Here is a 25,145-nt window from a genome sequence, read left to right on the forward strand (position 1 = left end):
CCCCCCGCCTCCAGAAGAGGTGCACAGTGGGCAGCCTTAGTCAAGTGGACTTGTGGAGGAAGATGCAGGAGACAGTGACTTAGCTGCACCTCTCCACATCTCTCTGATCGTAAGGTGGTGGAGCGCTGCCTGCTCTTGCCCAGCCTAGTGCTGAATCTGTGTGGAGAGGGGAAGGCTCAGACTCGGCTTCAGCAGTGCTGCTATGGAAAGGGGCCAGGGAGAGGAAGGGCAAGCACACTGGGCTTCAGCAGACACAAAATGGAGGCGTCTAGCCCATCCTCATCCTGGCTTCTTCCAGTTTGGAAAGTTCCCTAAATCTATTGCTGTCAGAATGCACAGGACCTTGTGCAGGGTGTGCAAGCTGGGCAGAATATGTGCTTTCATTTCGCCGCTTTCACAATGCATTCCCCCACCCACCCCTTTCCAGGAAAGCAAACCAGCGCAACCAAGGCCGTCCCACTGCATGCCTGTTTTGGAAAGGGCCTCACAGCTCTGTGTTAAAAGATAAAATGGTGTCAGCAGACAGGGGTTTAAAAGCCAGGGTAGCTGCAACTTGTAGCTTGGCCCTAAGTCACTACTCCCCCCCAGCCCATGACCAGATTCACTATGCAGTATTGGCAGAAGAGGGTGGTCCAAGCTGATGATAAAAAGAAGTCTACAGGCAATCCTTTGCTATCTCTCATCCATTCACACACCACAATTCATTAGAAATGTAGAGACACGGTTACATGCTAAAATAAAGCAATGTAATTATCTCTTTCTGCTTCTCTTCCCCATTACATTTTATGTTATTAAAGGGTTTGAATACGGCCCTTTTAATTTTTTAAATAAAGTCCCACCAGCAGGAATCTTCGTATTAGAAAGGCAAGTGACAGTTCTTGCTAGGGACCGGTCAGGAGAGGCTTTTTTAGTTCCTGCTTCGCAGAAAGCCAGAGAGCCCCAGGATCCCATGGAGAATTTCCTCAGATGGTATTTTCAGCCTCTCTTGATTCCCCCACCTGCTCTGAATGTTGCTGTTGGGGGTGGGGGTCAGCCCCCAATAGCTGTAGCAGAAAGGGGGAAATCTGAAAACTTCCCAACCCCTTTCCTTTAAGGGGAATCCAAGCCTGTGTGTTTACACCTGTGCAGCATCCCAGCAGCAGCCTGCCACTTGTTTGAAAGACGCGTGCTCACCCACCTGGGGAAGCCAGCAGTTTTTAAAAAGGCTATTAGGCCCATGAAGGCATGTTGTTCGAGGCTTGGGGCGGGTCGGCATAAGCCACATCCCCTATACAGCAAAGGCCCCCTCTTTACAATACAATTGGAATGGGGGCACAAGATCACAATGATGCAAAACTTCACACTTTTCTGTTGAACCAGAAGCCCCCTCCCCTTTTTGCTATCCAAAGAAGTTTCCCCTTTAGTCACCACAGGTAACCTCTGGGAGGTAGATGCATTCTTCATGAAGGAACAGCATCATTAAGCTCAAGCCTTTCTCTTAAGGCTATGTGAATTAGCATAAACAAGACTAAAGTCCCCTACATGAAGTCTAATTTCTTGTGCAAATAACCTGGGCTCGCTGCTGTGTACAAGAAAGGCAGGCCATTGCTGCAGAAAGTGATGATCCAACTGCAGGAACTGGCTTTAGAAAATCTGATCTGGCCCATGACTTGCTTTCCCTTGCTCCTACCCTGATCTCTCCACTGCTGGTCAAACAGCAAAAAATTCACCACCCAAACAGAGAAACAGACTGCTTTTATTACAAAGATCTTTCTTTCTCCAAGAAAACGAAAAATAAAAAGTTTCTTTAAAAAAACCACAATATATATATCTTCCCACAGCCCCCACCCCCCCAACACACAAATACAATGATCTTTCTTTTCACCAAATACAAGTTATCAAAGAGCAAGAAGAATCTGCACAGAACTTGTGTCCAAGGGACTTAAAAACCAGGTAAACTGGAGGCTTAAAAAAATAAAACCCTTTCCCCCACCCTCCCCTAGAGTGACATGGCTAAGGTAGCAGCATCGCTGGGGGGGACTCCTATCATGGCTCTCTGTGAAAGGACACTGCCCCACTCTGTGCCCCCCACCTGCTGGCTTCTGCAAGCTGCCCTTCTCCGAGTATCAAATCCACCTGGCGCTATTCAAAGAGACCTTCCAAAAAGTGACCCTGCCTGAGCGCCATCTTGCAAGGCCTTGTTTGTCTCACACATGCGTATTAAGGGCTTTTGAGCTGATGCAAAGTCAGAAGAGGCTAGGAGAGCTGCAGGTGCAACACCAGGTCCTTCCGCACAAAGCACCGATTCTGGAGAGAGCCACCATCAGCACTGCTCTCCTTTCCTTGAAGAAAACGCATCTTCCTCCCCAGAATCTGAAGGGAGTGATAGTTGCAGGACCCCTCCCCCAATCGCCTCCTTGCCCTGGCCTATACACCCACCCAGCCTGTGCCCCGACACCTGCTGCAGCTGGAGCATCCCTTCACTACCCAGGCGTTAGGATGCTGAGAGGCAGCATCCATCTGCAGCTGCCCAGAACGAGGTGGGTTTTCTCACAGGCCTTTGCTGGCTGGAACTCCCAGCTCTATTGTGAGCACCCCTAGTTACCGAAAGTTTTATGGCTGTATCCACACCTCAAAATTTTTTTAAAAAAAAACATATTTAAGAAAAGAAGAGAACAAACCAAACCCCCAGAGTCTACAGTTCTCAAAGCGGGGATTCATCGTTTCAAAAGGAGAAAAAGTGCAGGAGAAACAGGTTTCTTTCCGAAGAACAAAAACAGAACACGTTTCCAATGAAGCAGCGGCAGAAAAATAAGGGTGTCTTCTCTCCCCTCCCCCTCCCCCCAGCTGGGGCTGAGCAGAATCCTCCCCAGGGCTTATCCGGGGATCTGCAGAAGGGAACGCTGCCCAGCTTCCCTAGTATATTTATATAGAAATATCTACAGAAACATATAAAATACAAATTCTGAAGAACTGAAGGAGGGGGAAATCAGAGAAACGGGGGCTGTCAGTTCCCCATCTGCCAGCTTCTTAAGTCGATTTAATCTCTTCCTTGACCCTGTTCAATGAAAGCAAAAAAAGGGAGCTCATTAGCAGAGGCTGGGGACTAGCAAGTGTTAGCTAGGTGCTGGCCCACGTGAATTAAGAAACTCAAAGGCCTGGGCCACGGTCCTTCCAAGCACATAAGGCATATTTCTCAACTGTGAAGTTATTTTGCAAGTGTGATCGGCCTGATCCTGTGCAAGGGCTCCCCTTCCCTTCTAACGGTGCCCATGCAGAACAGCAAGCTATGCCACCACCAGAGGAAGCCCTTCACCTCACCCTTGCAGGGTGACTCTGCAAAGTGCTGCATAGATTTAAAAAACACCTCGGTGAGATGTTTGTGTCTCTGAGCATACATACTCCTAGCTCTCAGACGGTTTTTGTTCAGGGAAAACTGCCAGAGCGGGGCCTGATATACTCCTCCCAAGGGCTCCACTGCCCCCAAAGAAATGCTGCTTCCTCCCTAGAAAGCAGAGCGGAGGAACATTCAGGATGAGGCTACGTGGCTTTAATTAAGCACTGCTCTGCCTGTGGGAAATGCACCGATGTACAGGAGAATATATGAAGAGTGAGACGCTCCATCCTCCCAAATGGGCAGCCTTGTATGGTGGCCCACTAGGACCACAAATAGGCTTCCAGGCTTTGCTACCGGAGGCTGAAAAACATATGAGCATTTCTCAAGTGTCTACTAGGCCACAGCTTGAGGCTAAGGGGGCTGTGCTTGAAGCCAGACAGGTCAAACGGCAGGCCTGAACGATGGAAATTGCCAAACTTCGTGCCTATGCTGACACACACAATTATTGGGTTGCCCAAGTGGCAGGAGATCTGGCCACGAGAACTGGCTGCTAGAAAATACATCCCACATATACAAAAAACAGCAGCTCCTGCCAGTCCAGGTAAGGAAGTCTCACCCCTTCGGTTCTGCTGCCTCCTCTTTGGCCTTCTCCTCCTCTTTGACTTCTAGAACAGAAACATAAATGCACATTTTTCTTCCCATAAAGAATCAGCGCAGAAACTGCAGTTACATACAAAGCCTCTAAACATGCACAGTATTTCATTTCTTTTCTTGCTCCCATTCTTCTACTCCCCGCACCAAGGACAAGTGCCACAAGAGAGCAGAATTCAGCTTCCGGGGAACTTACCTTGAGAGGCGGGGGGAAGGGGGTGCAACAGAGCAGGGAGAGAAAGCGAGAACAGTTTCCAGCCCCTATGGCTATGGAGATAATAAGCAATAACTGCTGAACCTCAGAAGCCAGGGAAGGGGTCTGAAAACAATGTCCATCATCTGGAAGACATCTATCTTGTGAGAGCGTTACAGGCTCCTCCAACTGGGGCTTCACAGGGCAGTGCTAAAACGTTAGCGTTAGCCTTGAAACCCCTAAACATTTAATGCCAGGGCACATAAGGCCCGCTCCTAGCTGACCGCTTATGGATTAGCCACTGGACCTTGCCTGGAGAGCTCCTGAAGGCCAAGAAAGTAGAAGCAGGGCTTTTCCTGTGGCTGCCCCACCTCTTGGTAGCTTCCTTGCCCAAGAAAACCCTCCACATCATCTCTCCACTAGCTTTTACAATCACTTGGAAGATAAAAGAGGGGAGACAGCTGCCTATGTAGCCAGTAGAAAGAGAGCCCAGAAATAAGGTGGTTGCAATCAACTGATGGCTTTAAATGAATATTTTTAAGTGGATGTTTTCATGGTTCTCTCCTCCTTTCATCTTCACAATAACCCTGTGAGGTAGGTTAGGCTGAGAGCGTGTAACTGGACCAAGGTCGCCCTGGGACTTACAATGTCAGATTGGGGATTCAAACCTGAGTCTCGTGGATCCTAGTTCAACACACTAACCGCTACAAAACACCAGCTCTATCTTTATTATTTTATGTAAACAGCCTCGGGGACTATTATGGAACAAAAAAGAAGGGTTGTAATTAAACACATAAATAAAACCCTGTGGGTCATGTACAGAGTCTCATGCCCGTTGCTAGGGCTAGAAAACCTGTCTTGTTGTTTGGGGGTAAAGCGATCAAAGCAAAGAACAGGCCTTATCAGCTCAGCTGTTGTGCAGGGAATAAGAGACAGGCACACACAGGCACAGGCAGACGGTTCTCGCAAAATCTGCAGCCAGCCACAATATAAGATCCAGTATCTTTGCCGCCATCCAGGAAAAAAATTAACAGGAAGCCCCCCCCCCCCAAGCCTCAAAGGGGTGAGGAGGGTACAGAGCATTGCTTGCCTTTTGTTTTGGCTCATCCTTAGAAAATTTAATCTGGCCCCGTTTCCATGTTTCGGCATTCAGATTGGCGTACGGTGCCTCTGAAAAGGTCTCAACCTTCCATGGGACTTCCCCATCCACAAATGGGAGTTATCAGCACAATATGCTCCCAGCAACTGAATTTTACTGGCTTACAAATCATTTTGGTGCCTGATTCAAAATGCCGCTTTGGACCTTTTAACAACCTAAATGGTTTGGCTCTCTCCAGGATCGCAACCCCTCCCCCCCCCACCCCACACAATACAAATACTGCAAAGGCCATGTACCATCAGAGGTGCAGCAGGTAGGTATTTCAGACAGGATCTTTTCAGTGATGGTGCCAGGATTTGGGGGGGGGGGGGAACCCACACACACACACACATTCTGAGATGCCTGTTTGCCCTCATCCTTACAAATTAAGATTTAACCATTTTATACAGAATGCTGATTAATCCTCTGCTGGATCTTGGCTTTTATCTGGACTTCTAAATGCACACTTTCAAGGAACTTTCCCTTTCAAATACATTTTGTTTACTCTGTGTCATGTTCCCCCCACCCCTGGGGTACACACTCGGAGTAAACAAGTCTCAGGCCACAAGGCAGCGGAAGCTAAGCAGGGGTAGCCCAGAGTATTCCCTTGAATGGGGAATATGAAAAGGAGAGTGGAATTTTTTTTTTGTAAAACCACCTCCCCAAACTGAGTAGAACTTACCAAGGTTCTGTACACCCCCCAACACAACCCAAATACCAAGTGGCATTTGTTTTCACATTCGCCCTCACCTTTCTTCTCTTCTTCCTTCTCCTCCTCTTCAGTTTTTGCCCGTTTGGCCTTCTTGAAGTTAGCTACATTTCTGCGTCCGCCTTCCCCTTCATCTTCAGAATCTGAGAACTCTTCATCACATGCTATTCTCTTATCTGATGAGCGGACTGCAGAGCAGCAGAAAGAACATCAGCAATGTACGACTTTTAGCTCAGGGCAGTGGTGGGGGGGGAGGGATTTCAAATGCTAAGGTAAACTGTAAGAAGATACGTACACAGACACACACAGAGAAACAACCAAAATCTAGATAATGCCACCACATCTCCGCTAAGAAATATACAGGGCTATGCGTACTTTAAGCATACTGAAAAGAATGAAAACATTTATTTGCTGCCTTTCTGCCTTCTGGCAATCAAGGCCGCTTACAATGTAGAGATCGCAACAATTATAAGAGTACATACATCAAGCACAACTTAAAAAGCCTATATCAATAATTAAACTGATTGGTGGTAGAAACTGCCCTCACGTCATAGCTGACTTATGGTGACCCCCGGCGGGTTTTCCTGGCAAGAGACTAATAGAGAGGTGGTTTGCCATTGCCTGCCTCGGCAGCCCTGGTCTTCGTTGGAAGTCTCCCATCCAATTATTAACCAAGGCCAACCCTGCCTAGCTTCTGAGATCTGACGAGAGCAGGCTCACCTGGGCTATCCAGGTCAGGGTGATTAAACTAATCAAAATAAACTTAAGAGTAGCGATCTTCCCTCAACCACTCATCAGCCCCTATAGCCTTCCAATACCTCTATTTCCATAAATAAAGGAACAAACCCTAATGACCCCCCAAAGTGGCAACACCCTTTGGTGTCAACCCCACCCGTGGTAGTGCCACCCCTATCGGAAACCAGGCTTTATCCAGGAATTCCAGGGACAGATGATGAGGCAAGACAGCACAGGAAGCTGCTGATGCAGGGGCTTGGCTCCTGCAAAGAGGTACAGACATCAGGCAACAGTCCCCCGACGAGGTATTTGGCAGCAATGGCTGGGTGGTCTAACCCCTTCAGTCACCAAGTAAGTTACCCCCCCCCCCACACACACACACACACACCCATTGGCATGTCAGAGCGAAAAAAGGTACATTAGAATTAGTTGATAGCTTCCCTGATACAGATTGCAGATTGAAGAAAACTAGCCACGTTAGAGGTTATAGATAAGTTGTGACCAGATAGTAATCACTGGACCTTGACATTATCAGAAAGGCCGCACCATGAATAAAGAAGGGAGTTCAAAAGTTTGTCTTGGATCTTAGAATAAAATAAACAGTATAATAGAACATGGGAAACAGATTCAATGACAGATTCAGATTCAACTGCCACAAGGGCAGATTGAATTGACAGATTCAAATGCCACAAGGGCATTTTCTGAGTTCGGAAGGGGTCCGTTGGCATCAGCCAACGAAAATGGCTGAAGGCAGTATGTTGGATCTGGCCAGCATTACTGCCCTTCTTTGATGGGGATCAGTTAGAGAGCAGAAATAGGCGGCTAACTGGCCAGATGACAGAGGCAGTCCCAAGTGAATTGGGGCACCGAGTAAGTCGCCTCTGGACTTCGCTTAGGTGGAGCAGGACTCCAAGAACTCAAAATATGGCACCAAGGAAAGTTAGATTCCAGGACTGGCACACAACTATGCATGCTGAGCAGCTTTGCATAGCCTATTCTGCATGACTTATTCTGAATTTGCTTATTAAAGGCAAGGGGCAAGGAAGATGTAGAACCACTTGCTCTCTCTGCACAAGACATCTCACACAAGTAGGATCAAGTGAAAGATCCGACACTTGTTCTCCCACTGCGGATACACATGCTCCGCCAGGGAAACGGAGTACACTTGAATAGAAGACCACACAGAAAGTAAGTCACTTGAGCGTTCCCGTGTAAGATGTCTTGTGTAGAGAGATTCACAGTATATCAACAGTTCTGCAGCAATCGATTGCAGCTCCTTGGTGCAAGTCCAATGCATGTGAGAAGCCTGCCTTCTTGTCAACAGCCAATGCCCCTTTCCTATCTCCTATTCCCATTACGGATCTTCTATTCCTGGTTAGGGAAATTGTAGGGAATTTCCTTCCAAACCAAACCAGTTTTTCCATTTCCCATGCAGCAGCAGACCCTTCCAGTCAGCAGCAGCAGCAGTGTGTGCTTACATCTGTGGTATCAGCACATCAGCCAATGGTTCCGGAGCTCATCTCATCACAGAATCACCAGCCCAAATAAACCCATCACAAATGTGGTCAGTCTTTAGCAGCCTGGGCAGGGGATAAAACCCAGCTCCTTCTCAAAAAAGAAGAACCAAAAAAACAGCTTAGAAAACTGGCCTCTAAAGCTTAATCCTGCATTCAAAGAGTTCACAGTAACAGATTCAAGATTGACGAGCAAAGACAGTTTGTTGGCATAATAGCAGAAGCCCAAGGCTCTATCCCAAGTGTGCAGCTAGGCTGTAACATGAACCATCCCAGGCTCTTGGCTTCCTTTTGTTATTTCTTTAGCAAACCTGGCCCACTCTGATACAAGAGAGCAGCAAAAGAGCACCAGAAGTCTGGACTTTCTCACCTTTACCAGACCTCTACAGAAACCCAGAGGCGGCAATTTATCCTCAGCGGGGTCACATGTTTGTGTAGGGAAGGGAAGGGAGCCTTCACTAGCTAGAAAGGGACCGACATCTCTATGCAGCTCCCAGGGATACTGGCTGGGAGGAGGCTGCCATTTCGCCATCTACAGCCACGCAAACTTCACATTTATTATAAGATTTTAACTCTGTCCCCTGCATTCAAGGCAGCTGACCAGCAACAAAATAGTTTGCACAATGATACAATGAAACCTCAACAGACCACAACTGATACGCACCGCATCCCGAGAAACACCAAATCTATCAACTTATGCCCTATAAACTCTTCTAAAAGGCACTGCCTTCCTAAGGACAGCAGCAGGCGTTTCCATTTCAGAGTCCTGGGGCTACAGTCAAGAAACTTTTGGGTCTTGCCAAGGAGATTCAGACCTCTCACAGAAAAGGAACAGCCAACAGGAGCTGCCAAGCAGACCCAAATGGGCAAGTGATTCTATATCTCCGCTTACATGCAACCCCAGTAACACCCACCCACCCCAACTCACTGGAAATCCGTTTGTCAGGATCTTCCTCATCTTCATCTCCACTGTCCTCCGGCACAGCATCTTCTGGGATCGGCTGCATCTGGACCCCAGGAGCATGAGGGAGCATCCGCAGGTTCTCAAAGAGGCGCTGCCTATGGCCAAAGACCCCCCGAAGATACACACACAAGCCAATCAGAAAAGGGCAGTGGACAGAGAGCTCCAGCAAAAGCTTGCCAGAGCTGAGCAAGACTTACTTAATCTTCTCCAGATATTCATTGGTGTTTTGGTTGGTCATGTTGGAGGGACTGATGTGGAGCTTGAAGTCTGGGCCAAAGTATTCAAAATAATCGTTGTATGGAAGCTCTGCAAAACAGATAAGAAGCACACACCACTGAAATGAGGACAATGTCTGCTCTCAGGCAATTTAAACTGTGCACAAAGAAAAACCACAAAGCGTGTGTTGGGGGCGGGGGGGACCTGGTTCGGTTAAAAGAACGTCTGCACAGGTAAATGCATGCAGATTTATTTAATGTGCATACTGTATTCAAGATACAGAACTAGGCTTGTTCCAGCTGCAATGTGTGTATGGGAGGGGGGATAAAACTCTGTCATTCAAAATTTCTCATGCCAATACAGCGTCCTTTCCCTCTCTGACTAAGAGCAGCTTTCATGAGGCTCCTGGGCAATAACCAGAACAGGTGTCCAACAGGGACAGATTCCCTTTGCATCAGCACCAATACCCTTCAGATCACTGCCTAGAACAGGGGTCCCCAACATGGTGCCAGCGAGTACCATGGCGCCTACCAACACCTTTCCTGGAGCCTGCCGAGTGTTTTTAGAAAGGGGTTGGAGCCAGGTGGGGCTTTTGCCCAGCAGGGCTTCTAAATTGGAGACTGAAGATCTGATTGGCTGTGCAGATCTTTAAAAACGACGATTCAGCAGCAGCTGCCACCACAACACAAGGATCTTCGCTCTGTAACTGAAGATAAGCTATGTGCATGCAAGAAAAGGTGTGGGGAAAGTATGTTTGTTTTAAAAGGCATTCTGTTAAACAGAGCTTCTGCCTGAAATGTTGAAAAGTTACTTATTAGAGTTATGCAGAATTTCACTCCCTGATATTTTGTGGTTGGCTCTGCCTTCTACAGCAGCCATGTTGTGGTTGTGCCGTCCCCACCCTGGTGGCAGAATTCCAGAGGTGCCCACAGGCTCATAAAGGTTGGGTACCCCGGTCTAGAATCTGTTTGAGGTTCCTGACATAGGGGGAAGGACACTGGAATAGCACAACCTGTTGGAGGCAGATGACAGCACATGTAATCCTCCTAAACCTGCAATGGACAAGGTGACAGGCAGACAAGCCACTGGCTGTAGGCAGACTCAGCAGCAGTCCACCAGCCTCATTTCTAAAGGCTCCTGGTAGAGGGAAGCCCACATATACATATTTACTACCTTACCATTTGGGATCTCTGTGTTCAGTGCCACAGCAGTCTCGTATGTCCAGCACCTGGCTACATTGCGAATTGTGTAGCCACCTCCTCCGAGCATCAGCATGGGCAAGTTAAAGCTTTTGATGAACTCCACACATTTGGCATGGCCTACGGAAGGGAGAAAGTGGGTCAGGTCCCTGGGGAGACACGGAGAACTGGCAGGAGGGGGGAGGGGGAGGGGAGCCATGTCCAAGTGCACAGAAGGTTGCTTGAAATATACTAATTTGGGGGCACCAATAATTCGAGGACTGTGCCCTGGACACATGAGTACACGGCATATGACGGTGTGTGATCCAAAACTTGCACCCTGCCGCTTTCTGCAGCATATCAAAAGATCCTGGGATCCGTCTCCCGAATTGGAAAAATACCTTGTGGGAAGGCTGTGCATAACCCGCAATGTTACCCCACCTGCTAGAAACGAAGTCCCCTCTTACCTTTAATGGTCAGATTAAAACACCCTAGTCTGTCCCCAGATAAAGAATCGGAGCCACACTGCAAGGCAACAGCACTAGGCTGGAATGTCTCCATCACTTTAGACATGACCTGTTCAATAAAAGGGAGAGCCTGGGTCAGATGCCCGTGCAACATGTTGTCACTGCAATAAAATGAAGCAGCAACAGCAACAGAAGAGCTGCAGCACACAAATAGAGAGGGGGGGGGAGGAAAAACCCCAGTGAGATGCACCAGGGAGAGAAGCTTACTGGCTTGAAGATGGCTTCATAGGACTCATCATCAATTCCATCCCGGAGAGGATAGTTGACAGCATAATATTTTCCTTTGCCTGCACCAATGTCCTAGTGGGGTGAAGGGAAAGAAGATAACAGAGAACAGTAATCTCACCTAGACTTTCGCCTCCCACCTGCATAGCAGAATACATCACCTTAGATGTATTTTTCAAAGATTAACCTGCCTTCCCCTTCCTTGGGATGCAAGGCAGTGTACACTTTATGCTGGAATGCAGAATTCAACAAAACAGCACTGCGGGGGGGGGGCATAACCAACTTGAGCCTATTTTCAGAATCTGCAGGCTGGCTTACTTTGCAAAATTTAATCTACTTCTACATGCCTCAGGGGACGGAGTGAAAGTGATGAAGCTCTGGCCCTTTCCTCCCAGGACTCACAAGCACCCCTCTCAGCTTCTGAAGTCTCTCTTGGGCATGGTTCGATTTTTCAAGCTTCCACAAAGGCTAGAAGCATGGCTCAAATAAACAAAGTAAGAGATGCTCAGGATGCCGAGCCCTGCAGTCAGTATCTCTTCTCATGCTTCCTTGGTGCAATTACAAGAGCAGGGAGGATACAGTTCTCTGCTCACCGTTGCCATAAAAGCCAGGCTGAGGATTCCACTGTCGAGTCAGATTGCTGTTCTGAGCCCAGAGGGGCTCTATGGCCTTAATGAACCCTAAGCCAGGGTTTTAGAAAGGGAGGGTGAGCAAGAAGAGGGCCACATGGGATGCATTTCCACCAGAAAAAAAAAGAAAGAGGAAAGACTCTTCAGGAAGAGTAAGTGTGAGATTTTAGGGACACAGAAATCATTTGGGGTTTCCAGGGCAGATTCTGCTCCAGCCTCCATTCTCACCCGCAGGTCCCCCGTTCCCGGGAAGTATTCTCCGTACTTATGAAAGGATGCTGTCATGACGCGGTCTGTGGTGTAGAAGGCCTCCTCCACGCCATCGCCATGATGAATGTCGATGTCAACGTACAGCACCCGCTGGTGGTACCTGGGGTGGCAAACAGTTGTCTAACTGGTCACATGACACCTGCTCGTTGGTACCTCCTCTGCCCCATTTTGGATAGGTAAGACTGTCAGGAACATGATTTAGCAACTTCCTATCTTTAGAGAGCACTTCCCATGTCAATGGGTTTGCCAGGGAGCCTCTAAACACTGCAGAGGGTCCTGGGGGCATGCCTAGACCTAGAGTTCACAGTCCATTTCCCACAGGGAAATGGCCACGCTTGTGGGGTCTCACTATTACCCCATATCAAAAGACAGCATGTCCCAGAGCATGGCCAGCAAATCCCGCCCCCCCTTTGGCTGCCCATTCCAGGGAAAGATCAGTTACACCACATAATACTGCCTGTCTTAAGAAGTCCTGTTTGCCATTTGCTGCTCTTTTCACAGAGCAACCCTTGATGAACTTCCAAAGTAATTCACCATCACCCTGAATATGGGCTGTAAACGACTTGTGCTCTCCTGACACACCCAAACCGAGTAAATATACCAGCCAACTGAATATGTAGCATGAAGGTTAAGTTCAGGAAAGAGAGACACACAAACACACATACACCCTGAAAAAGCTACACATGAGCAAGCTTTTGAAGACAGGACTTCAAATGCAAGTTGGACCTCTGCAACTGGCTTTTAAACTAAACGTAGAGCAAGAAGAGGCTGGCCAGGTGGGCATCAGCAAAGTCACAAACAAGGAAACGGAATGAAACTAGAACAGAAAGCAACGGGTGCCCCCGATGTCCTCTTCTTCCTGCTCATACTATTAAAACCAATCACAATACACATGGATAGAAGCCATCTGGGGAGTCAAGCTGCCCCCCAAAGCAGGGTATAAACAAAGCCGATACCGCTAGTGTCCAGGGGAGAAGCACCATCTTTCGCAGTGACCTCGACTCGGGAAAACTGTTAACTTGCATAGTAAAGTATGCCTGCAACAGGCATAAACAAAACTGAAACATCTGTGCATACCAGCTTGTGCCCTCTCACTCCGAGGGACAGCCCACAGTAGAAGAGCCTCCCTTGTAAACCAGCCTGAGAGGGAAAGTGACACTGGCTTGAGCCTTGTTCACACAAACAGCAGGCAAACTGGTCAGCCCTTCCAGAATTCCTGGAGGACTAGGAGAGGAGGGAAGAAGGGAGTGGGACTGACTGAATGCTTCCCACTGGAAACGATAAAAACCCAGCATATCAGGAAGGTGGCTATGCTAGAACTATTTTCCCTGACGTCCCATTTGCTACTTGCAGGGAGTTTTTGGTAGGTAGGAATATTCAATCATGTGACCCTCCACCAGCAGGCTGCCGTGCAGCCCAGGAACACTTTTACTGCCTCATCTGCTGTTTACACCACATAGGCCTAAGAATGATAAAAACCAGTTCTGATGCGTATTCTCTATTGACACAGGATGAGGCATGTTGTTTTCTCTCCTAGAACCTGTTTTTTATGAGCTCCGGAACACGTGGACTGTCCTACGTACTTGAGCAGTTCCAAAATGGCCAGGACGATGTCATTGACGTAGCAGAAGCCGGAGGCTTCAGACTTCTTGGCATGATGCAAGCCACCTGCCCAGTTCACAGCAATGTCCGTCTGCTGCTTGTTCAGCTTCACTGCGCTGGCTGCGGAGAGAACGGTGAGCCCATGACACAAAACAGGTTTGGCAAAAGGTCCTCTGAGAAAGTCAGCCCTAGAGCTAGGGAAATTGAGAATTCTGTGCAGAAAGCAATCCCAGCTTTGCATTGCTGAATTTAGGATTCTTATAACCCCAGATGCCTGCAAGAATTTGCAAAGTCGGCCTTCAGGTTGCATTCTGGAAATAACTTCAAAATCCACAAGACTCTCAAGAAATTTGATTAACTCAGAAAGAGCCATTCTGGATCAAACCAAAGGCCCATCCAGTCCAGCATTCTGTTCACACAGTGGCCGACCAGCTGCCTTGGGTACGCCCACATGCAAGATGACTGCAACAGTCTGCTCCCCTGCAACTGATACAATGAGGCATTCTGCCTCCAGTACAGGAGGGAGCAGATATCCATCATGACTAGTAGCCCCTTATAACCCCTTCTTCCATGAATCTGTCCACTCTCCTTTTAAAGCCTTCCCAGGTGGCAGCCACCACATCCTGTAACAGCGAGTTCCAGTAGTTGACTATGAAGTTAACCACTGGAAGAAGCAGTATGAAGAAGCACTTCCTATTGCTTTTACTCTCCCACTCCTCCACTTCAGTGGATGATCCCGGGTTCCATTATGATGAGAGAGGGAGAAAAGCTTCTCCCTGTCCACTCTCTCCACACCATGCATAATTTTACAGACCTCTATCATGTCTCCCCTTACTCCTCTTTTTTCTAAACTAAACAGCCCTAAGCATTTTAGCTGATCCTCATAGGGCAGTTGCTCTAGTCCCCAGTTGAGATCATACTTACACAGATGAGAATTAGGTACTCTTACAATACCTAGCTTATCCCTTTTAGCTCCAGGCCTTCTCACTCATCCCTTAACACAAGCAGTCAAGGTTTTTACCAACATATTCCCTAAATGCTGTGTATCTATGAGGATATGCCCATAGGTTATAACTAATTATTTACAAACATGGACTATAATGACACTGTTTGTGAGTATCATTTATAGGTTTTCACCATTTTGGAAAGTCGCACGCCCTTTTCCATAATGGGAGGTGAATTCAGAACATGCGCAAAACTGAAATCCCCCTTCAGAAAGGATCCTCCCCTCACAACTCAAGTTCATCCATCCTTTGAAGTTTTGGTTTTTTTACTAACACTTACCAACAGAGCCTCCTGTAGAAAGCTGACAGAATTCAAATAAGCCATCAAACACAGGGCAATCCTCTCCAACATTGACTTTGGGTAAAAAAAAAGACATCGACAAGATAAGCAGTAAGTTTAATCAAGCAATATAAGTAGACTCGTTTTATTTATTCCATTTGTATTATTTATAGTCCACCTCTCACACTGAGAGTCAAGGTGGATTACGCAGTGTAAGTCAATATGACCAATGGCCGGGACATACAATAGGGCAGGGATAGCAGAAATTTGAAGATAAGCATGAATCCCAATATTCAGCTGAAACAGCACTGAAATAAAACATAAGCCATTTGACATGACTGATTGAACGTCATGGAAACTACACAGTAGGAGCATACTTACAGCAACAGAAACTACTCAATAGTAGTCTACAGTCCCTATACCTTTTCCAAACCATCTCTCTGAGCCATTTCTGCACAGCACAGCCCTGTGACCTATTTTTAAAAGCCCTCCTGAATAATTCAGTTTCACATAATTTGCAGAAAGCCAGGACTTAGCAGGACAGGTTTAAGTACCAAAAGACTTTTGAATCAGCTTCTGTGTAAGATAAGGATAGTTCTTCAGATTAGGAAAACTATTTGCTTGGGGGATGGGGAGGGACAGGTGGGGAAAAGGAAGATATGGCAGTAATGTTAAAAATTTAAAGCACCTGTAGAAAAGCTGAGATTTCCCCTTTAAACCAATCCATGTAATATAGATATGCACTGCACAAGCTAAGGCACAGCAAAAGGATGCTTATAGAGAAAAGAGCACAGCCTTTTTTCAGTTCAATACGTTACACTGAGGCATGAGGAGTTGGCTTTGGCAGCATTCTAGATATGTAGGAGCCACACAGAACTGAATACAAGAGCTCCAATGAATGATCACAATACTGTGCATTTGTAACAAGAATCCCAATTGCTTCACACACACACTATCTCAGTATTATTCACCAGAAGTATCATTCCTTATTGATTTGGACGAATGATGGCCTTTATGTTTCCAATGGGAAGAAGCCACTTCTTGTTCCCAGAAAGGCATGGGTACACTCTGAGATGACCACCATTGTTTTCCGCATTTTGAACAGGGTGCTGGCAGGTCTGGTGGTTATGATCATGTCCCAAGACATCTCTCCCCCGCCCCTTTGGTGTTTTTATTTTTTTAGCATCCACCTTGATTAAAAGTTCTGGTGAACCCAAACACTTGTACATAGTTTTGGCAGCATTTTGGCTGGCCATAAAAACAGTAGACTGCATTCTTGGTTTTGGATTTTGCTTCAAATTGACATGGCTGCCTAGTTTCTCTCTTCTTATTTTGGGAGCATAATCCTGTTTTGTTTTATAATTCCTGCTCAAGTTGGACTCTTTTTTTTTTTACAGTGACGTTAGTGCTGGGAAGGTCCCCTCTCAGACAATAAATGCCTGCGCCCTGCCCTCCTGCCCCGTTAAACAAGTAACTTACATCGCTGCATCTGCTTGCTATATTCAGACATGTTGTCTGGACGAATCGAGCGCAGAAATTTGATGTAGTCGTCACTGTGGTATTTGGTCATTTCTTCAGCACTTGCTTTGTAGGGGCGCTGCAACAACAGACCAGTTTAGGACACTTCTGTAACACCTTTGATCACAGCTCAAACTATCAGGAGTACTTCCCAAGTTTATTTCCATATCAGAACTTCTGATTACATGGAACTGAGAAGAGATCTTGGAGCAGCTTAAAGGCCGTGAGATTTACTGCGGCAAAAGCTTTCATGGGCTAGACTACCCTTTGTCAGATGCAAAAAATGTGAATTATCAGACACAGGTTCATATAAACACACAAAGGGGAAACTGTGAACAGAAGGGATTAAGAGGCCATGAAATGAAAGTAGTATACTTGGGTGACATTTGCACAGAATGCACAATACACAATAAACCGTAAGAATTCACATCTACAACTGGCAAGAACACAGTCTACCTAGTTATAATCACTTAAGATCTGAAGCTAAGAAAAGTGCATGTTCTGTTTAACCACTGGTTAAGATAGTTAAACTTACTGATTAATTCTAATTCAGCAATTTCAGCAATGGAGACTTTTTGGTTATCAGCAGGTCTGAAGATAGAAACATTTTCTCACTGGCTCCTAAATATTGCTATTCTTTTAACACCAGATTGTAATCCATTTGTTCTTTTGCACAGAGACTGAAAAATGACATTTTTGACGGATGCTGGCACATTAAGTTCTAGGATAAGCGAGAAAGGAGCTCCTGACGGGAAGGCTGATGAGCCAGTGTTGCTTGAAAGGTATGGGGACAGAGATGACATCTGGCCTTGTCACAGTTACCGGTTTCTTCTCTTAGGTAGTCTCCCATTGCTGGTGAGTTACTGATTTAAACTAGGGAGTCATTCACAGGCAAGGAAAAGCCCATGGTCCAAAGTTTCCCAAGATACAAGTATCAATACCAAGGGTGGGCTGTAGATCACATGTCAGGGCAGCTTGCATTGGGAGCTGAAGGTGGCACCAGGGATGTGCTCTCTCTTGCTAGCCTGATTACAGATTTTTTTAAAAAAGATTATCTAATTCTTTTGACGTATTGAGAACATTTGTTTCTTGAACATGGCTTCTTTACTAACGTGTCTTGCCTCTGGTTTAAGTGTGGATTCCCCGCCCCCCCCCCCAAATCTTGTTTAGTGTACTTACATAGATTTCCATTTTTCTGTAAAGGCCATAGTTGAGGAGGAGGTTGTGGGTCATCCTGATCCTATGGGGCTTCATAGGGTGGCCTTGACCATAGTAATAGTTCCCAATGTCCCCTAAAAGGCAAGATGAAAAGAAACCAGTTACACAGCAAATTACCCCAAGAAAGGAATGAAAGGGAGAAGCCACGGCTCAGCAAAAGCTGTGGTTCAGCTACCGGCATCTAGGGTAGAAGGGCTAGAAGGTCTAACTAGGCACAGCTTCCCAGGTCTCTAGGCACAGAGAGGGAATAAACAGTGCTAAATAAGATGGATCAGTGGCTTGATTCAGTGTAAGGCACCCTTATGAACACAGTTACACAAAGGATGAGAGTTTGCTGAAGCTGGGGATGAAGGTCAGGTGGGATGTTATGACTGAAGTGTCCGGAAAGGGAATTGGTGCAGAGCAAAGCAGCTCCAATAGATCACAGCACACACCTGCACACACTTAAGTCTCTTGTTAAGTCTTGGGGCAACTGCATATTTTAGGAAGCAATCATGCTGGCTGCGGGTGCTAACAGTTTCCTGCTGCAGAAACAGCGATGCTGACAGTGGACATCCACCACAACTGCAGCTCTCACAATCCCACCTCCCAAAGGAAGAATCAAAAAGTTGCAGAAGAGAACTACCAAGGTAATCAAAGGGGAGGACACCCCTTCTCTATGAGAAAAGGCTAAAGTGAGCCTGTACCCCTTGATAGGAACAAGATGTTAGAGCCCGGATGAACTTTTGGTCCACTCCAGCACGACTGTTTGAAAGCTGCAGCCCAACTGGGGCTCTACGTGGGTATACAAAGACTCATAGAAGCACTTGCACTTTAATTGGTTGATGCAGGAACCAGACTGCTGTGAGGATGGTCTCAGGAAATGCTACCCCTATAAGTAATTGAAGCTGAATTCTCACTGAAGGTTTAGTAAGATTAACAATTAATCTACTCTGGGCAAGACCCCCCCCCCCTTTCAAAACTAGGGCTACCAGCAGATGGCTCTTTAAAAACCACAGCAAACCAAGGAATCTGGACTTTTAGAAATTGCAAAACCATGTGACTATAGCCAGCACTAGTCAAAGAATTCACGCATCTTGGAAAACAGGGCCCCTGGTGGCCTGGAAAAGGCAGGAACGGCTGCCTAGAGCAGGAAGTGACTTACTTTTCTCCTCCTAACACTACACCAAAGAGAGGGCAAGGAGGCGGAATGGAAACAACTCGGGTTGGAGTGTGGCCAGGAGGAGAGAGCCCCAGCACTTGGGACTCCCAGCCTAAAACACGTCCTGCTCTGTGGAATCACCTAACACACTCCTGCCACCCCACTGTGCAAAGCTGTCATCCTCACCACAGATAGGTGGTGTGGGATGGAAATCAAAGGCAGACGTGGGGATCAGAGGATTGTTCTTGAGCAGATTTTTAAGGCACCACAATCTTCAACCCTAAATTGTTAATACTAAAGAACCTGCCTCATTATCGCCTCTTGCCAACACGTTTTCTTTCCCAGTCCCACTTTTTCACTCATTTGCCCTTTGATAGCATCCATCTCCCCAGTTCTACCCACAGCAGACCAAGGAACTGTATCTTGCAGCTCTCACCATCCCCACTTTGCAAGACTTCTAGTGCATGGCACTCAATTGTTGGATCCTCCATACCGACCCTCGGTCCACAGGCCTCAAAGCCTGTGCCAAGGAGGACCCCTCTCTCAAAAGTTGGGCAGGGAAGTTCTGGTCATCTGGAAAGCCATTGTGGCCTTTTGCCTCTTTTAGGGGAACAGTAAGTATGTTCTTATTTGTGGAACTGCAGACTACTCAAGGTTTCTGCAGGCCAATAATTTTTCTGAGCTTCTCTACTAGGTTTACCTCCCTAGCCCAAGTCTTCACTTGCTCACCTCCTCAAGTTCTCTTCTAGCACCAACTTCTCCTTTCAACATCTTTGTTGTGTCCCTTCCCACTAGGTCTAATATTTCCCCCATCTGTCCTTGCACACCTTTGCCATTGCAGCAGCTACCCGCCTTTTCACCGCCTCTTCACAATTCTTTCCTTCTCGCCCAACCCACAACCCACACACAAGACTTCCTTACACCTCAAATGGCCTTGTCCTCCTGGAACCTCTCTCGCAAGTGCAGCACAACAGCACTGACAGTGCCAACCATGGTTCAAATCTCCCCTCAGTGGTCTCAGGCAACCCCCCCCACAGAATCACAGTTTCCCTTCCCTCCTACTTGCAATATGGAGGCAAGACAATCTGTCAAGGCTGTTGTACAGATTACTGAGGTCACAGCCAGCACACCAAATGAGGGACACATAAAACTTGCAACCAGACCATTTCTTGCCAAGGAGGGTCCTTCTGAGAGCCTCTCCTCTCCTCCACTGGAGCCTTCATCACCGGTGGTCCGTTATCGTCAAGCCCTCCACGGAACTTCTCCTCTCTCTACCTTTTCCCACCCCTCCCCCACCCTGCCTTATTCATTGCCCCACCCAGCAGCCTTCCACTCCCCCTTTTCATCACTGCCCTCCCCAATCAGAGTGGGGCTGAACATCAGACCGGGGCTGAGGAGATCCAGGTTCGAATCCCCAGTGGGGTGACCTGAGGCCACTCCCTCTCTCTCGGCCCAGCCTACCTCACAGGGCTGTGGTTGCAAGAACAAAACAGGACGGGGGGTGGCCCACTTTGGATCCCCCACTGGCAAGAAAAGCAAGATATGAACAGCTAAATAAAGGCTACAGCTTTTTAACCCTCCACCACCAGTATCTCCCAGTTTATTCACCACCCCTTTGGGGATCCCTTGCACCCCCCCACCCAGCCTCCCTTTCCCCCCTTCAAGGCCTTCCTCTTCATCCTCCTCTCCCAGCCCCCCCCCGCCTTCATCACCACCACCCCTCCTCCTCCTCCTCCTTTGCCCCTCCCCCCAGCATGCCCCTCCCCAAGCCCCCTCACCCACCATCGTAGTAATAGCAGACTTTCCGCTTGGTCCCCTGAGTCAGCGCCATTTTCCCCCCTCCTCCTCCTCCTCCCGCCGCCGCCTCCCGTCAAGTCCTCCGTCCGAACCCAAGTCCCGCCACTCAACCGAGCGCGGCCCGGTGGAGAAAGGAAAGGCCCCTCCAGCGCCCGCCCCGCCCCCTTTCTAAGCCTTCCGACCAATCATAGCGCCGACGGCGGTCTTATTATCCAATCAGAAGTCAGGAAAGGCGGAGCTATCCGAGCCAACAAGTTAGATAGAGCAGGCGAGGAGTTGCTTGGGCGGTACCATTTCGTCGCAGGAGGGCGGTGGGGAGGGGGGTGTACCATGTCCATAGAGGAAGGAGGAGACGGCTGGGCAGGGCGCGACTCCCAACGAGAAGCCGGGATTTCCCCCTCAGCTCAGGGAAGAATGCAAAATTGCACGCACGAGCATGCCGTTCCCATGGCTTTATATCTTGCTTTGGATATCCTCGATGGCTTAGGCTGTTTTCATTGCTTTGCGCTGTTTATCTTGACTCCTGTTGATTTAGGCTGCTCGCTTGCTGTTTTTTTTAAATAGTTTGATACTTTGAATTTTGTAGATCCAGAGGAGTTAGCCGTGTTAGTCTGTAGTAGCAAAATCAAAAAGAGTCCAGTAGCACCTTTAAGACTAACCAATTTTATTGTAGCATAAGCTTTCGAGAGAACTTGATTCTCGAAAGCTTATGCTACAATAAAATTGGTTAGTCTTAAAGGTGCTACTGGACTCTTTTTGATTTTGAATTTTGTGTTTTCAACTTCGTTTTGAGCCATCCCTATTTATAGTAAGGCAGGGTAAAATATTTTTTAAATAACCTAAAAAATGTTTTCGGCTTTAGCAGAGGTTTGTCCTGGACACCGAGGGGGAAAGCAGGTGGGGCGTACATATGACATAAGTGTGCTATGGAAGGCATGCAGACTTTCCCCCTCTTTTTTACCCCACAGACAATTTACTTCTGAAAGATGTATGATACAGTTCACTCCCTGCCTTCCCTTTTCCTCCCCCCTCCCTTTCTTGTAATAAAAAGGGTTCCTAGTTTTTTTATTGCACATACCTGAAGTGAGCTGTGACTCACAAAAGCACATATTGAAATAAATGGGGTTAGACTTGAAGGTGCCCCTAGACTGTTGTTTCCCTTTCTTCTAATCAGCCTCAGCCCCATTCTTATCTCTTCTCACCACTTCTCTAGGCCCTCCTCCCAGCCTTGATTTACAGCAAACCTCTTTCCCCTTTCTAGTGTCACCAGCCTTGGGCAGGGTAGGTGAATTCCTGAGACCCTCTCTTCAGGACAGCAGAGGAAGAGATCAACTAGCAAGTTCATCACAAACCTGAATGCAGACGCACAACCCCATGGTCTTCTCCCTACAGGATTCAGAAACTGACTTGTTTCTTGTCCAGCAATAAAACTGGTATTTACTGGGTAGGAGTGCTTCAAGAGAGCTGGGAATCCCCCTAGAATCATGCTAGAACTTGATTTTGGTTGCCACCACTCGGTGCTGGAATGTGTTGTGTGGTAGTCTCCAAGCAGCATGTGCAAAGGGCCTTCTTGGTATTAAAAATGGTTATTATTGTCATGGATTATTTATATAGCGTGATCACTGTCCATGATGCTTTCCAGAGTGACATAAGCAAAACGAAACCCAAAAACAAGGTAGGGCTCTGCCCAAAGGAGCTTACAATCTAACAAAGTGCTACATCTGGGATTATGGGGTGGGTGCTCCTCCCATTGTCCAAACAGTCTTGGGCATTTTACAGATGAAGCCTTGATTAAGATGTTGAAGGCTGGGCTTGCACTGAGCTGGGGTTTGGCAGGGCTTAGCCCCAGAATCGTGTTTCTCAGCCCTGAAATGTGTCAGGTAATCAAGGCAATAATCATTTCCCTGATATATCCACAGCCTCCCTTGCAGACTGGGGGCTTAATGGGACAGCCTTCCAGGTCTTGGAACAGCATCTGGCTGTGTTGACCATTTTCAGGCCCCCCGCCATGCTGCTGCTTGTTCCCCATAGCAAAATGTCTTAAGATGAGATCAAAGTGCTGAGAGACTTGGTCAGGGCTATAAGTCCAGTATCACAGTCACACCTGCTGCTCATACTGTCCCTCCGTGGCAGTAAAAAAGTCCTCCAGCACACCCTTCAGGTATTCAAAGGTGGGTCGTTGCTCCGGACTCTCCTTCCAGCACTGCAGCATCAGCTGATACAACTCATCTGTGCAGTTGTCAGGTGGGGGCATGCGGTAGCCACGCTCCAAATTCTGTATCACTTCTGGGTTGGTCATCCCTACAGTCACAATGCAAAGCACTGGGTCAGAAAGAGATGGGAAAGAGCAACAGATATACAGATTGGGGAGGGGAGTGTCCCCAAACTATCTCCAAGCCCCTTTAAGGTCTAAGGCCTTCTGGAGCATTGAATCTGCAATTACAACCCAAACAGAAATGCTATCATAACACCCTTACTGGGAAGAACTAGAATCACAAAGCAAAATAGAAAAGAGTCCAGTAGCACCTTTAAGACTAACCAACTTTACTGTAGCATAAGCTTTTGAGAACCACAGTTTTCTTCATCAGATGCCAGCTAACTCTGGCATCTGACGAAGAGAACTGTGGTTCTTGAAAGCTTGTGCTACAGTAAAGTTGGTTAGTCTTAAAGGTGCTACTGGACTCTTTTCTATTTTGCTACTACAGACTAACACAGCTAACTCCTCTGGATCTAATCACAAAGCAGTAAGCTAGCTCTCCCTCAAGCTCAACACAAGAATAAAAGGGAAGAGATGTTGCTAGTTGGAGACATGCTGCCACAGTGCAATACAGCCTTATTCTAGTAATGCAGGATGATCTTGAAAACTAACTAGGTTAGTTTGTGGGAGGTGCACCACTGAACCTCACAATGCATCTAGAATTCTGGGAAACAGAATTGCTGGATAAGAAAGGTGGGTTTCCAGGCAGGCCTAAGCCCCAATACTGCACTATGAAAAGAAGTGTGCCTGATCCCAGATCTAGGTTTACAATGGAACAGGGAGGGCATACAGGATAATGTGTTCCATTTCTGAGTACAAACAGCAAGAAAATAGGTGCTGCAGGGGGAGGGGGAACATAGATAGTTGCGATCCTAAGAATATTTTCCTAGCAGTAAGCTCCCATGATTAAAATTAGATTTACTTCTGAGTAGAGAATATCTACTGATGGGCCCAGGTTGTACCTAGATCATGGGATTCTCTTAGAAACAAACTACATCCAGCTCAACAGTACAATCCTATACAGAGCTACGACAGCCTAAGTCCACTGAAACCAATAGGGCTTAGACAGAACTAGCTCTGCCCAGGATTGCACTGCAGCTCTGGTCAAAGGGCATGTAAAAACTTTCCTGCTTGGCCAAGCTTTCTGGAGACAGAAATAATAAGAGAAAGGCTGGTTTGTGTGGTTGCTGTTAAAGATTGCTGTCTTTTATGGATCTGATTTATGGATAGGCTTGCCAACCTTCAGGTGAAGCCTGGAGATCTCCTGGAATTACTACTAATCTCCAGATGAATGCAATTAGTCTCCCTGGAAAAAAAACAGCTGCTTTATAGGGCAGGCTCCACCCCCAAATCTCAAGGAATTTCCCATCCTGGAGCTGGTAACCCAATTTTTTATTGATCATTTTTGTGTGCCACTGAGCTTTTAAGATTAGCAGAAGAGAAGTCCAAAAATAAATACTTTTTTTTAAAAATTACCGGAAAGGATAATAATAGTAGTAGTAGTAAAAAAATTAGTACAGAGAGTTTGAAACATCAAAATGCAGGGCAGGGGGAGGTTATAGATGCAGAGCCCAGCAGGAGGATAAATAGCTGTATCCCGCTGCTGAAAAAAATCCGACCTGGATAAGGAATCCGTCCGTAGGTAATAATCTCGGTCAGCAGAATTCCGAATGACCAAACATCCGATTTTATGGTGAATGTCCCATAATTAATGGCTTCTGGGGCTGTCCACTTAATGGGGAACTTTGCTCCTGGAATACACAAGGGTAGACGGCAACTTTAGGTTGACAACTTTAGTACACATTTGCTTCTTGGTGCTTTTTCTGGTGCCTTGACTTGCGTTGGCCACAAGAAGGGGCTCTAGTTCCACTTGATGCTAAAGACTTGACAAAGCAAACCCATTTCCTTGTCCCAAGCAGATGTACATTTTGCACATTACTATAAAACTTCCCTAATGCAGGTTTGCACAAATGTGGGAGAAATGGCAATTTCTATGCTTAACAAATGCTTCTGACTACATATTCAGGAAATCCAGACTGGAAATACAAATGCCTCTAAGCATG

General features: G+C 47.0%; 2 protein-coding genes across 2 annotated transcripts in view; both read right to left on the minus strand.

Annotated features, from left to right (window-relative positions):
* Positions 1–1,715: 1,715 nt before the first annotated feature.
* Positions 1,716–20,920, minus strand: HDAC1 (histone deacetylase 1). Its single transcript, XM_054999351.1, has 14 exons — positions 20,811–20,920; positions 17,849–17,961; positions 16,631–16,748; positions 15,152–15,226; positions 13,849–13,987; positions 12,224–12,365; positions 11,349–11,441; positions 11,082–11,190; positions 10,615–10,755; positions 9,418–9,526; positions 9,185–9,315; positions 6,049–6,195; positions 3,933–3,981; positions 1,716–3,037 (listed from the first exon to the last, which is right to left on the minus strand). Exons 1-14 carry the CDS (start codon positions 20,857–20,859, stop codon positions 3,010–3,012), a joined length of 1,443 nt encoding a protein of 480 aa, XP_054855326.1. The 5' UTR covers positions 20,860–20,920; the 3' UTR covers positions 1,716–3,009.
* A 1,488-nt stretch (positions 20,921–22,408) lies between these two features.
* The window catches only part of LCK (LCK proto-oncogene, Src family tyrosine kinase), a 30,801-nt gene continuing 28,064 nt past the window's right edge, over positions 22,409–25,145 (minus strand). Inside the window, exons 12-13 of the mRNA XM_054999583.1 lie at positions 24,702–24,833; positions 22,409–23,126 (exon numbers count right to left, since the gene is read on the minus strand). Of these exons, the coding sequence (XP_054855558.1) occupies positions 22,924–23,126; positions 24,702–24,833 (335 nt within the window). The 3' untranslated portion in view covers positions 22,409–22,923. The remainder of the gene's footprint in view (positions 23,127–24,701; positions 24,834–25,145) is intronic.

The sequence above is a fragment of the Eublepharis macularius genome, chromosome 15 (genome assembly GCF_028583425.1).
Source record: "Eublepharis macularius isolate TG4126 chromosome 15, MPM_Emac_v1.0, whole genome shotgun sequence".
Classification (NCBI taxonomy): domain Eukaryota; kingdom Metazoa; phylum Chordata; class Lepidosauria; order Squamata; family Eublepharidae; genus Eublepharis; species Eublepharis macularius.

Excerpts from the sequence above, each read along its gene's own strand:
- HDAC1 (XM_054999351.1), bottom strand. The coding sequence starts at position 20,859 with ATGGCGCTGACTCAGGGGACCAAGCGGAAAGTCTGCTATTACTACGAT. Across the intron at positions 17,962-20,810 it reads AGTCTGCTATTACTACGATG|GGGACATTGGGAACTATTAC; the intron begins GTGGGTGAGGGG and ends CTTGCCTTTTAG. Across the intron at positions 9,527-10,614 it reads GAACACAGAGATCCCAAATG|AGCTTCCATACAACGATTAT; the intron begins GTAAGGTAGTAA and ends TCTGTTTTGCAG.